This window comes from Falco cherrug, chromosome W (genome assembly GCF_023634085.1).
Source record: "Falco cherrug isolate bFalChe1 chromosome W, bFalChe1.pri, whole genome shotgun sequence".
In the NCBI taxonomy this organism is placed as follows: Eukaryota; Metazoa; Chordata; class Aves; order Falconiformes; family Falconidae; genus Falco; species Falco cherrug.
The window spans coordinates 5,849,180-5,863,528 of NC_073719.1; the positions used below are offsets into that span (position 1 = coordinate 5,849,180).

Here is a 14,349-nt window from a genome sequence, read left to right on the forward strand (position 1 = left end):
AGCTCCAGTGGGCTTATTAGGTCAAAGGCATTTGCAAATAAAGGCCAGTATTCTGCCTGACCTAGCAAGCCTTTTTCTTGTCCTTGGAAGGGAGGGCTACAAGGTATCAAGTGGAGAAATGCCTACAGATTCAGTATAGCTGGTGCTGAGATGCAGCTAATACATCCTATTAAATCTAAGCTGAGTTTTATGGAATTACTCATATTTTCTGTATTATGCTCTGTAGTTATATTTTTGGGTATAGCACCAAATCACAGCTAACTCCATATATTTCTGCTGTTAGCTGCACTAAAGCTAACAAGCCCATTTGGAACCAAGTACCAAGGTAGGTATGTTTTATTTGTTGATATCATGTATAATATCCAGATTATCTGAGTTTTTCTGCTAGTTGGAGTGTCTAAATGAACTATTGAGTAAATGAGATCTCACTGTAGTGTAAGGGTCACTCAAATATGCATACGTTGTCTTACCTGAGCCTGAAGTTTAGCCCTGCTATCTCTGGGATACAGCCAATTCCATTCATAGGCCTGGAATGCTGACTGATGTTTAAAAAGCTTAATTTTTTTCTTTGTGTTCTGTGATTCAGTTTCTGTGGTGTTTGCTTTGTATGTTTTTTGGTTTTTTTTTTCCCATTTTCTATTGCTTATAGAGACAGTGAGAACTTTATAAAAGATCATTCATGGTTTTTTCCAATCATTTCTGTTTTGAGACCTCTTAAATCTTTAATATAGTAGTGCATGATCCGCCTCATTGGTTGTGTTGTACATCATCAGTAGCTGAGTTTTGCCAGCAAATTTGAGATCTTTATACTATCAGTAACATCCTGAATCTTTTACTTCACACTGTCAAAAATCATTGCAACACAAACAAATAGTCAAATTTTAGACAAATTCAAATTAGAGATAAGGTGCAGATTTTTAACAATGATAGTTACTGTCTGTTTTTAATTCAAGTTTTGTTTTTTCCTCTGTAATATAGTTTTTAATCAAATAAGCTATTTGGCTCAATACACAGCCTGTTGCTGAAGCCATCTTCTGTCTACCCCTACAGTTTCTCTTCACACAAATATGACCCCTGTCTCTTCCTCTAGTTTTCATCTCTCTTACTTTGTCCTTTCCTCCTGCATTCAGCTAATCTTCCAGCTTCCATTTTTCTTTCTCTCTCTACTCCTCTGCAACTTTCAATGCTTCTGCCCTTGCCACATTCTCTCCTGTTGTGCATATCACCCTATGAGTCAGACCCTCCAATGACTTTCTTCTCTGCATATATGTCCCACTTCACCCTCTCCTTCCCAAACCCTCTTGTAACACTCCCACATGCAAACAGACCCCATTTCTTCTTCCTCTCCTGTTTCTTTACTCTTATACGTTCATGTGTGGCTCTGCCTTCCTCTTATTTGCTGCATGATTTCCATCTGTGAGGATATTAAGAGAACAGGGAGAACAGTCAGATGCCTCTGTTGGGGAACAGATGATGATTAAAAATTTCTTTCAGCTCAGAGCTGCTCTTTCTGATGGAACAAAACCAAAGCCCTGTTATACAGTCTTTTTTAATTGTAATATTTGAGAGTAGAATTTGATTTTTATATTTTTAAATATTTTAGGCTTTAACAAAACTATATTTTGTATCAAGACTATACAAAAAAAGTATATTTCATCCACTGGCAAGCAGACAAAACAAATAGACAGTCTTTTGGAAATTTGAATGAAACCGATCAAATATAAAAATGTAGACAACGCATTTTGATAGCTACAAGATCTTTATATGTAGTGTTATTTCCTTAGTTTTATTTATTGGTATTCCTTCATATTCTTATTTTTTGCTTTGCCTAAAACCAACTTTTAAATAAAAATATTAATGTGTCTTCATTTGGAGATAAATGTTCATTGCTTTTCTTTAGACTAAAAAAAGTTGTTCTACATGTATGTGTCACATGGATCATTGCTACTTTCTTATCATGAGTATCTTTTAAGGTTATTGATTTTATTAATATTTTTTTAAATTATATAGTCCAATTGCAGGAATTAATGTAACCAAACTCAATAGAAGACTTCATGAAAGGGGAAGGTGATTTTCATTTTAATTAATTTCTTAAATAAGTTGTATCTATACACTCATATTCACAGAGGACAATAGATGCTGGCTGTTGAGTTCTTGCTATGATTTCTGGGTTCCTCTTAACTAGTGATCACAGGCTGGGTTTTAGACAGGCCTTTATGCCTTTTGGGAGTCAGTAGTTGCTGCGGTAGGATCATTGGCTTCAGACTAGCTTATCTGACCCACCTTAAATCTTAGGCAAGGTTGCAGACCATTGTCAATATTTAACTCATTTTGAATATATTATGTTGACAGTGCATCTTCCTGTTAACAGGAAGAGTAACAGCACATATAATGTGTTGTAACCTTGTTATCCAATTTTATTGGCATGCAGATCTTGGGCTGAGTCATCTGTGTTGTGGTCTCATCACAAGTTTTCTGCTAACAAGTCATCTGCATTGTGGTCCTGGTGTAAGCAATATCTTCTCAGTGTTTACCTGTTTTATTGCTGCTAAATCATATCCATGGCTCCCAGTGCATGACATTCTTTCAGATCTTGATCTTTTCTTCCATCTTTTGCTTTTACAAGCATGCATTTCCATTCATACTTCATTAATACCAATGTTAATATTAGTATTGCAAAACTTTACATTATTATAGCAGCTTTTATTTAGTTTGCTTAACAGAAGTTTTAACTCGGTTTTGCAACAGTAATACAATTATTTATATCTGTAGGTACGTGAAAAAACTGGGGTTTATTTACAATTTCTGTTACTACTTACTTATGTTATTTTAAAAATACTGGTGAAAGTACTGCATTACACACAAATGTTCAATTACTTGAAAAGTGAAAATTAACTATGTTGAGGAAAGTGACAACTTTAGCATTTCTAAAGTCTTAAATTTTTATAGTTTGCCAAATAGATGTTTACATTTTTTAAAAGTATTTTCTAGAATTGCTACAGATGCCTTTTTAATGTTTAGAATTCATAGTTTTAAGTAGCTGTGTTTGGCTGTATTCTGTTGATAATACATAATGCTTTAAGGTACAAGGCAATAAAGTAAATGTTAATTTCTTGACTTCAGACAGTCTGTATGAATCCTCAAATTTCTAAATACTTAGAAGTGCATATAAAAATAATTTTAATATTATTATTAAAGCTTATAAAACAGGTATGAGTATTGAATCATGGAACTCATCTGTGTTAGGTGACCATTCAGTGGTACTGCCAGAAGCATGCTGAATCCAAGTGATTACCGTCTGTAAAAAGAATAAGTGGACTCTTTAAACAAATTTCTGCTTAATATGGTTGTTATTTAAAAAAGGAACTTCTACTTTTTTAATTTTTTATATATATATGAATATATATGTTTCCCATCATAATTTTATAACTATATTTTAATTATGTTAAGTATAAATATTGGTATTAGAATAATTACAAGACTGTCTAGAACATGTGGATAAGTACCATTTTAGGCACCAGCTCAAGAGAACACTGAAGTATATATTTACAGTTGATCATAAATGCCTTAAGTTAGAGATTACCATAATATTTTGTAAACTTATTTAGCATATTTCATTGCTGTTTCCTGTTTTTTATTGTGTTCTCATTCATCATAGAAAGTTTTTTGGTCTTGGAAAAAAGTAGATTCTTTTTGCTTTCCACATTAAGTGAACTGTTATATGACGAAAAAATATTACATAAAATTTATGCTATAAATCATGAGCATGACAGGGAGATGCTGATGTAATATTTTTGCTTAAAATTTTGCTTATTTCATTTTTATTAACAGCTATGAAATCTAAGATTATGTTTTGACACTATATGCTGCAAATAGTGAATTACTGCTTTTATAGTAAAACTTGTTTTAAGAAGTAAATAAAGATATTTAACTAGAGTTCTATACTGAAGGGCTTGTAGTGAAATCCACTTTAGTTTTGAAGATATTCCTGTGGACGGTTTCTTGTGAAGATGAATAGATGAAACATGGGCCACAATAGATTGTAAAAGTCAGAATTTGCTAGTAAGAGCAATTTTGTTAAAGGACAGTCAGTTAAGCTTATGTTTGTGTTACAGTGATGAGAATAAACAGATTTAACCTGAAATGACATAATATATTTTGTACAGTATACAATGGAAATCACTTTTTTTAATTCCATGTATAACTAACAGTGCTTTCAAGTCAAGGTTGAACAGAGTATCTAAAAGATATTTTCATGACCTTTATTGATCAACAAATACCAGTAAACAGAACTACTAAAAAAACATGCCCTTGGTGAGTTTTTTTCCCTATTGTGTTTTTGAGACATTAGAATTACTAATCTATATTTTGATGATAAACATAAAATATACTGTATACAACTGAGGTATACTGTGCTATTTTTTCTCAAAAATATGGAAATTCATGCAGTGCATGTCAAGCACTGAAGATAAATTAGCAAGTCGAAATCACCTGATTAAAATTAGGATCTTAATCTGCTTGCTTAAGCATATTAGAAAGGAATTATATACAATTTTTCAATTAAAAGTCCTTGCAAGGCAAGGCTTGCAAGGCAGTTATTGCTCTGATGGCCTGGAACCTGGTTCTGACAGGACCCTGAGGTGTTCCTGTCTCATGGGACCAAAATTCATGCATCCTCCAGCATATGATTAATGCATTTATGTGATGTGGGTTTCAATATTGAAAACTGGCTGATTCTGGTTAGTTGTTTTTTAAGATGACCTTACAGGGCTTTTTTTGTAAGCTGCCTTGTTTTACTCTTCCCATACAAGCAATGCCATAATTTGTCAGCACTGGAAGAATTTCACATTCGTGTAGACGTATAATCATACTTATTAAAAGACAATTCCTATGTACTGAAGATGATTCCTATGTATGAGCAGTGAGCGCTCAGTATATAAACAATAATTTTAGTCAGCTCTAAATGTAATATTGCTTGTGTGTGTGTATATGAGGGAATGCTTAAAAATTATTTTTAACCGTCTGCTGTAATCAGAACAATTCTGTTTACACGTGGAAGAAATGACACCTATTTCAATGGAGTGGTCATCTTCCTTCTCCCTAGCTATATCTACTTTTTGTCAGTTACTAGACTGGATCAATAACCTCTCAGATTGTGTCATAGAGTATTACTTGTGAGAGAATTGCTGTAGTCAGTTCAGTGCAAAATGAAAAGAAACAAAGTCTGGAACAATGGCTGGCTATAAATTAACAAGTAATTATTGTGACATGGAAAGCTATACTATGGTTTTTTGGCATTGCAGTGTTTATATAATGTCTCCCATGTTTATCTTTGTGCTAGATCACTTTTTCTGAAACTATTTTGCAAATGCAGATTCCCTTTTGGGAATCCTTTATGCTGACACCTTCCCCTCCTCAGACAAGATGGTAGCAAGTTAGTTCCTCCAAGGCAGAAGACCGAAGTCCCAGTAATAATTGTTTGCCTTTAATTGTCAGCAGTTAATATTGGCAGTTAATATTGTCCAAGAAGTAAAATTTGTAACCTTTCCAAAAGCTTCAGTGTAGAGTTTGAGAAACACTACTACAAATGATCAATTACAAATCAATTACTTTAATGTATATAAACCTACAAGTAGAAACTAATTACTTTATTCACAATTTTAATAGACCCTTCTAGCAACCATTCTGTAATTAGAACTACATTTATCACAATTTATCAGTTGTTTTTGTCAATACTTTTCATATAAATGTGTATTTAATGTATACTAGTGAAGATTTTTAATATAACAAAACCACAGGTTTTGCTTAACTTCTGATATACTTTGTGCAGTTTTCACTTTTAAGCACTTCATATTTAAGGGAGCTTATGGAAACTACATCTGGTGATTCCTTCCTTTTTCTTAAATTAACTTCAGACTGATAGGTTGAGGAGAATAGCTGATAGCTGCATTTTGTTTGGTCTTGCATCCCTAATAACAGATTACTGACATTTCTCTCTCTTGTCTCATTGTCTGTCTGTCTGTCTGTTTCTCTAGGAGGAGATTTCCTGTCCTTTTTAAGAAAAAAGAAGGATGAGCTAAAACCCAAACAGTTAGTGAAATTTTCACTAGATGCTGCTTCTGGTATGGCATATCTTGAAGCTAAAAACTGTATACATAGGTAAGGAAGTCATTTATTTTCAGTATTGTAATTTTGATCACTTGAACTGCTAGCAAGTTAAATGTATAGTGGCAATGAATTTTAGTGCCAATGAATCATAGCAATCTATGCATCTTAAGTCCTCCCTGAAATTTTAAGATACTTGCATAGCCAATACAGAAGTTAAGGTATGTTTGTAGTGTGTTTCAGGGAAATCCACCGATATCTCAGATGATCAAGGGAGAGAAGCTGGAGTTCTATATATTAAAACATTATTAATTGTCTTGACTGCTTTCTCTGCAATATTGAAGATGATCAGGTCTTATGATTTTGGGGTACATTATATTCCTTATTGTTGTTTCTTCCACAGATTGACTCTGTTCTGTAGCTGCTTAACTCTGTGTATCAAAAGGAATGTAAATTTTTCTTTAAAAAAAAAAAATTAAAATTATCTCAAAATAACACAGTATATAACCCATATGGCTAAAATATGAGACAGAAACATGATGATAATCCCCTTTCCAGAGGAAATTATAAAATAACATTTTCATTTATAATACTGATTATTTCCAGTTTGCTTTTTTAAACATTTGTAGCTAAACTCTGTGCCACTTAACTTAAAAAATCAGCCCATTTCATACTTAGCAAAGTTTTAATGAGAGCTGAACAGCATTTCTCTTAGGTTTTTATCACAACTGAGTTGTTCTACATGCTGCCGGTCAAGAAGTAGGTTTATCTTTAAACATATTCTTCCAACAAGAATAAGTTTAAAACCTATTTATAAAATATTATAGTATTATTGTAAGTATCATTTATATGTTTTTACTAGATTTTTTTGTGTTTGACTTGATTTAAGGATACTTAAATAAAATAGTTATGCTGTTTATAAATTATTCTGAAGAACAAATTAATTGAAACACTTCTGCTAGATCATAATATATAAGTAGAACTGAAGAAAAAAACCCCATACTTACTATGTAAAACTGTAGAATATTCCTTATAGGAAATCCCAGAAAAGTATTCTAAGCAACATGGGGGAAAATATAATTGAAGTCACAGCATTCTGTCATGGTAGAATGCATTTTTGCCTGACTGTTAAGAAAATAATGGCATACAAATCAAATCAATTAACAGCATTAGTGATTTTTACTATCTTCACAAACACTGTAGTATTTACTCATTTCTTTAACTGTTGTATCCATGTTTGATGAGAAGGGCCTATTTAGATCTCATGTTCTTAGAAAATAAAATAAAGGGGAAAAGAAATATGTAAACTCTATTGGAAGTGTATTGTGTTATGTCTTACTTGGTAATTATGATTACTGAAAAAGAGTACTGCATTTATTCATTAAACGGTAATGTGACACCTGTAAAATATAAACAATTTTAGAAACGATTATTTTTTGAGAAGTGCTATTTCCCCTTCCTCCCCCTTTAAATTCTGTAAAAAGCATTCTGTTGCTCATCTGTCTTAATTAGTACTGGTCTAGTTAGTATGGCCTCAAAATACCTGTGAGACAGATACTGGCAGTTAGCATTGAATAGGAATAGATATTTTTCTGCTATTTAGAGTAAACTTTAAAGACTCACTTATAATACTACTCATTACATCAACTGCTGTCTCTCAACTATATTATATCCATGATGGCTTGTGGATGAACTGTATAGTGATTGTGCTAAAACAGCTTATGATAATGGTTAATGTCCTTTTTTAATTGCTATTTTCCTCTAACTTCTGTCTTCATAAGTTTTTTGTTATTTTTTGTTTTAAAGGTATATTTGAAAAGAATAATTTGCATTTCAAATAATCCATTTCAGAGAGAACATGTATGTAGCAAAGTCTTACCTTATGAGGGTTTCATTATGATAAATTTAGAAAGCTGAATGCAAATATGTCATGTGGGTCTAAAGCCAGGAAATAGAACTGTAATATAATTTTCTGTTTTCTTAGTACTGCAGACTTTGCCAGTGCACACAGCCTGGGTTACACATACTGTGGTATACATGGGGGGAAAAAGGTCTTTCCCTTTTGTTTACCTTTTAACTTTCAGAATCACAAAAATTGTTTATTATTATCACGGATTATCACAGAAGTTTATGATAGAGAGCTGCCACTTTCCTTTAAAGGTAGAAACAAAATTTTTAATAAACATATTCTGGAGAAAGTTGCAGTTTCAAAACATAACCAAGTAGTCAATATCTTCAGGAACACTGCTTACTTTTATGAAACACAGTTTAATAAATCAAAATATGCATTTCCAGTATTATTTTAACAATCTTATTTTCTAGGATATTTAAGATTTTTCAGACTTCTATGGTTGAGCATAGTGTATGCTTATATTTATGAGCTAATTTTCTGAATTTGATAGGAAAATATAATGAAAAAAATTGAATCATGATGACAAACAACCAAGTTTAGTGATTTTTAGTAGTAATGCTATAGGCACTACATAATTATTGGGGCTTTTTTGATTTACTAACACAAGTTAATTGGCAAATGCTCACTCTAGGAAAGTATCTCATGAAATTTTAAAATATGTTTTACCAAAGACTAAATTGCATTTTATTAAGATCAGCATACATAAAATTTTCTAGGTATGTTCTCTGTTTGAAATGTTGAGGAGCTTGAACATTTGCCCAGTATTTCTGGCCACCCTGGGGAATGATTGGAGATCCTGTTGTCTAGAAACCTTGGATATGTCTGCCACAGAAGTACAGAATGTTTATTACTTGCTATGTACTTTGAACCTATTGCACACTACTGAGTGCAGCACTCTGGTGCTATGCTGTGATTATATTAAATACAAGAGTGACAGACTACCAGGGAAAAGTCACACTCTCTAATGTTTTGTAAGAAAGCTCTTAGGTATATAGGACTCATCCTCATTAGAGTTTCAGCCACTCCTTACTTGAGCACTGAAGGTGCAACTGTGTGACTGTATGGTCTGTACAAGGAATATGGGAGACCTTGTTCCCTCCTTTACGGGTCAGGTAAAACAATGATGCAATCTAGTCATGGGTAAATTTAATGTTGAGACTGTGTAGATTAGAATGGAACAACTTAATTTATACTAGGAAGAAGATTTAGCATTATGAAAAAAAGAAAAAAAACATTTTAAAAGAACAAGAAACACTTGTTTGTCAGAAAATTCATCAACTAAAAGTAGTTCCTTAGAGAAAACAAAAAAGGTAAGAAAATTAGAGGGAAAAAAGACTAAGCAGCAGAGTTATTACTTTTTTTTTTAATTAACAGACAAAAAGCTTTGATTACTGTTTTAGCCAAGAAAAAAGGACCTTAAATAATACTTAATTAGAAGTGGCTTCTGTTGTGTAGGTTGCAATAAAAAAGTTGTTTTGCTACTATGCTATGCAGTACCCCTATTTGTTTTAAAAATCTGTTTGGAACCCTTGTGTAGGGTTTGTTTGTTGGGGGTTTTGGGGTTTTTTTAGTAATTTAGGTGACATTTATAGTAGCATGTGCATTTGGTTTGCTATTAATGTGAAACTAAGACTGCTCAGCAGCTTCTTAAAATTATTTTCATGCCACTTTTTAGTTATAGTACACTGGCTATACTTAGTTTTTATATTTTAAAGTTATATTTAAATTTGATCTGGATTTTTAAAATTGCCAATTCAGTCATGCTTTTGCTTAGTCTTTCAGCAGTTGAGACAGTGCAACAACTAATCTGCTCTCTGTTTTCTATTTTCATGTGTGCTATGGTATTTTAGTAGGTGCAGATATAAAGTTTAAATTTGTCAGGCTTAGGACACTTAATGTACATGAATGATTCTTTGATCTGCATTTTCATCTCATCTAGATTCCAGGAAGCACTAGGTTTTTGCTCTCTCTTTGTGCTAATTAAAGAGCAGAAATCAGCGGGCTTAAATAAGGAAAGCTGCATGAATAAATGTTATTAAAAGAAATAAAATGAGTGGCTAAAGATATACAAAAGTATGCAGTTATTTCATCTCCATTTAATTGTTTGACAAATTGTTTCTTGCTTTCATTTTTAAAACATTCCATTGTTTATATGGTTCCATTTTTTTTCTCTTAAATAGAAACACAAAATTAGCATAGAGATGTGATGATAATTTATGTTATCATTCTGAGTGATAATCTCATGGGTCAATAAAGACAGTTTAATAAGTGAAGGAGAAAAAGCAAGTGATGCAAAGGCAATCACTCACTACCTCCCACCAGCAGACCAATGCCCAGCTAATCTCTGAGAAACAGCTACTCTATAAAAAATCTTCCCTTCCACCACCACCCCTCCAGTTTTATTGCTGAGCATGACATTATATGGTATGGAATATCAATTTGGTCAGTTCAGGTCAGCTGTCCTGGCTGTGTCCCCTCCCAATCTCTTGTTCACCCCAGCCTACTCCCTGAGGGGGCAGAGTGAGAAAGAGAGAAGGCCTTGACACTGTGCAAGCACTGTTCAGAAATAGCTAAAACATTGGTGTGTTATCAACACTGTTTTAGTCACAAATATAAAACACAGCAACATACAGGCTGTTATGAAGAAAATTAACTCCATCCCAGCCACACCCAGTAAAATCTCCACCCTTTAATTCCATACCATTTGCATCATGTTCAGGTCCTACAGTATTCAATAAATTCTCATCAACCACCACCACACCCTTCCTTGTCCTTTGACATATGCACAGGTATCATTCCCTTAGTCTATAGGGCCATCCCCATTCAAATGTCCATTCGGTTCATTTAGTCCATGACTTGGGCTCCATCTGTTGCAATGGTCATTCAGAACAGAAAAGATGGTGTATTGTGTTGGGATTGTTGGGAGCTGAATCAGCTCAGGTTGCATCACTGCTGCACTTGCTTGGTTCCTTATGAGGTTCATCCTCCATTGGTTCAGAAGGCTCCTGCTGTAGTACTTCTAACATACAACTATGGCATTGTACAACTCAAATCATGGGTTATTTTCACCAATGGACCCTTTCTGACCACTATTTTTCCTCACACTGCACGTATAGGAGCTTCTAGGTTTGAGTTAGGTGCGCTGGCTCACTTCATGTTCTCCCTGTGGTCATGCAGATAAAACCAAGGGCTCATGATTCCCTTTCCTTTGATAGGAAAAGACAGACTCCATGCAACACAATAGCTGAGATGCTGGCCTGTATGGGTGAGGAGGAAGATCTGTTGGAACAGTTGATATAGCTGAGACAGGCCTGTAGGGTTGGGGAGGAAGAGAGATTAGAGAATCTAATTGCTGGAGCTGTCAGGCTAGTCTATCCACATTTGGTGCCTCAATCTGTCCAATCTATTATTACTAGGGTTCTGGCGTATAACATTGGTACATTCCATACACCTTCCACCACATGAACCACATGCACTGGACATCATCCAGATCTTTGGAGGCCTGGTTGTTGTCCAGGTTGCTGTAGATTACCTCCACCACCGCTAATTCCCTCAGATACTGGACACCTCCCTTTGCTATAGAGTATTTGCCTTGACAGTTTACAAGATCTTCCTTGAAGGGATACCTTGCCTTCATGCTTGACAGGAGCTGCCTCTAGAGGCTGTGGATTGTCGCCCTTCTTCCGATTGCCTTTGTTGTTTCCCAAGTGCCTAGTGATGGATCCCAGCTGCCAGTCTTCATTACTCTCTAATTCCTGACTGTTGGTGCCAATAACCCAGCATCAGAGCAACCAGGTGATAATTTTCTGGTCTCAATGATGGCTGTAATCTTTCCATATATCTTGCAGCTCACTCAGGGATAGGGACTGGGTGGTTTCTGACGTGTTTGATTTCTGTCTCTTCCCTCTCTTGTTCTTTCAGGTGTTCTGCTGCAGAACAGGCTGCCTCTTCTGATTCTTCTTCCTGTTCCCTCTCAGGAGGAGCTTCTTCCTCCCTTACTAAACAAGTCGACTTCCACTTCCATTGTTTCTTGAATATAGGAGCAACTGTTATAGTTGATGGTTGGGTCTCAGATTCTGTTTGTAAGGCCTCATATCCAGAGACCATCTCACCTACACATACACAAGCTCTGTAGGTGCAGGCCAGACCCCAGCACAGTGTAAGAAGTTGTATCTCTTTGGTATAGGCAGGGCATCCTTTCTTCAAGTGTTCTGCCACTTCAACAGGACTCCATGCCTGTTGGGGAGTTAAGTCCCACACCATTGGAAGTGAAAACTGGTCTAGGCTCCTGCCCAAATTCTCCAAGCACCTTGCCACCCATGATCAGACTATCTCAGAGCACATCCCTGTGTGTCATTCCCAACTAGTTGGTTAACCTTAGGAAAAACTGAAATCATTCACGACACACACCAATACGAGCATTCTGGGATGTTCAAGAAACTGAAGACCATTGTAACAAGGCAGAAGCATCTACCCCAGAGAAGAAGGGGGAGGTGCCTTTATCATAGCTCTCCCAGGTAAAGCAAAACAGAGTGATAAACAGCACAGCAAACAGCAAAAGCCAAAAGCAGCCATTAACAAGCCCTGGATTTTTATGCACAGCAAGAGCGGGAGAACATCACGGAGCAGGTGAGGGAACAAATAAGCCAGTGTCATGAACAAACAAGTCAACATTGCAAACAGCAACAGCAATTAACAGATAAACAGGTCTAATAATTATAAATTCAGTCTAGTGCACTCTGATCAAATTTGTCTTTATCTCCAACCTCTCGAGCCCTGCTAGCATCTAAGCCCCCACCCACTCACTTGGTCACTCCCTTGCAGTAGGATGGGGGAGAGAACCAGAAGTGCAAAAACAAGAAAAACTCATGGGTTGAGATAAAGATAGTTTAATAAGTGAAGGAAAAAAGAGAAAAAAATCAAAAGATGCAAAGGCAGTCATTCACTACCTCGCACCAGCAGATTGATGCCCAGCCAATCTCCAAGCAACAGCTACCTTGTAAAAACTCCCCCCCCACACACCCCTTTTATTGCTGAACATGACATTATATAGTATGGAATATCCCTTTGGTCAGTTCTGGTCAGCTATCCTGGCTGTGTCCCCTCCCAATCTCTTGCTCACCCCAGCCTACTCCCCGAGGGGGCAGAGTGAGAAAGAGAGAAGGCCTTGACACTGTGCAAGCACTGTTCAGAAATAGCTAAAACATTGGTGTGTTATCAACACTGTTTTAGTCACAAATCCAAAACACAGCAACATACAGGCTACTATAAAGAAAGTTAGCTCCATCCCAACCACACCCACTACAATAAGGTTAGCATAGACATGTGATAATCTCTGGTTCAATAAGCATTTATGACTGATCCTTTCCAGTATTTGATTGCATATGTTGAATGCATCTGTCCATAATTTACTTTTAGCTCCCAAAGCAACCCTGTGGCAATACAGGAGAAAAGATGAAGGTATGTTATACAGAGAATTTGAATATATGTTGTTTTATTTTGCCCTCTCCTTACCCACCATCATCTCTTAATGAAAATAAATCAAATTATTATTGAGTAAAATATTTTAACATCAATAGAAGCAGTTATATTTTTTTTCTGTTTTTATTATTTGATAGTCAGTAAAACTTCATAAAATCAACGGAACAGTTAGGTTTTGAAAATATTATTTCTGTATGAATTTTTCCAGTTGTATCTACAAGTAAAACATATATGATTCTAATTGAAACTAGCAGAAATACTTTTTTCTTTTAATTACTTTGTGCATTAACAGTGTTTTGTACATTTCCACTGTTTTACTTGAGAAGTAAATTGATTTTTCCCGTGGAAGGGGTTTACAAACAAATTAAGAACCAGCTTACTTTTTAAAATAATGTAAACAAAATTCAAGATGAATTATTATAAATATGCTATTATAAAAGTTTGAATCTTAAAAGTAGTCAATTAATAAACATTCCCAGAGCCAGTTTTTCACTGAAGTTTTCATCAATATCCTTCAACTATTCCTTTGCCAGATATAGCATAAAGTTGGTATCAGATTCAAATTACTTATTTTCCTTATAGACACCATACATGTGAGAAGATTGGTACTATCGTGGCTTAACCCCAACCAGCAACTAAGCACCACACAGCCACTCACTCATTCCTCCCCCAGTGGGATGGGGGAGACAATCAGAAGAATAAAATTGAGAAAATTCATGGGTTGAGATAAAGACAATTTAATAGGTAAAGCAAAAGCTGCACACACAAGCAAAGTAAAACAAGGAATTCATTCACTGCTTCCCATCAGCAGGCCATCTCCAGGAAAGCAGGACTCTATCATGCGTAACGGT

At 35.0% G+C, this 14,349-nt stretch overlaps 1 protein-coding gene across 5 annotated transcripts in view; it reads left to right on the forward strand.

The window, feature by feature from the left end:
• LOC129734462 (tyrosine-protein kinase Fer-like) overlaps positions 1-14,349 on the forward strand; it is a 231,785-nt gene that overhangs the window by 176,323 nt on the left and 41,113 nt on the right. For all 5 annotated transcript variants that reach the window (XM_055697996.1, XM_055697998.1, XM_055697995.1 and 2 more), the window contains one exon: positions 6,036-6,159. In XM_055697996.1, coding sequence (XP_055553971.1) covers positions 6,036-6,159 — 124 coding nt within the window. The remainder of the gene's footprint in view (positions 1-6,035; positions 6,160-14,349) is intronic.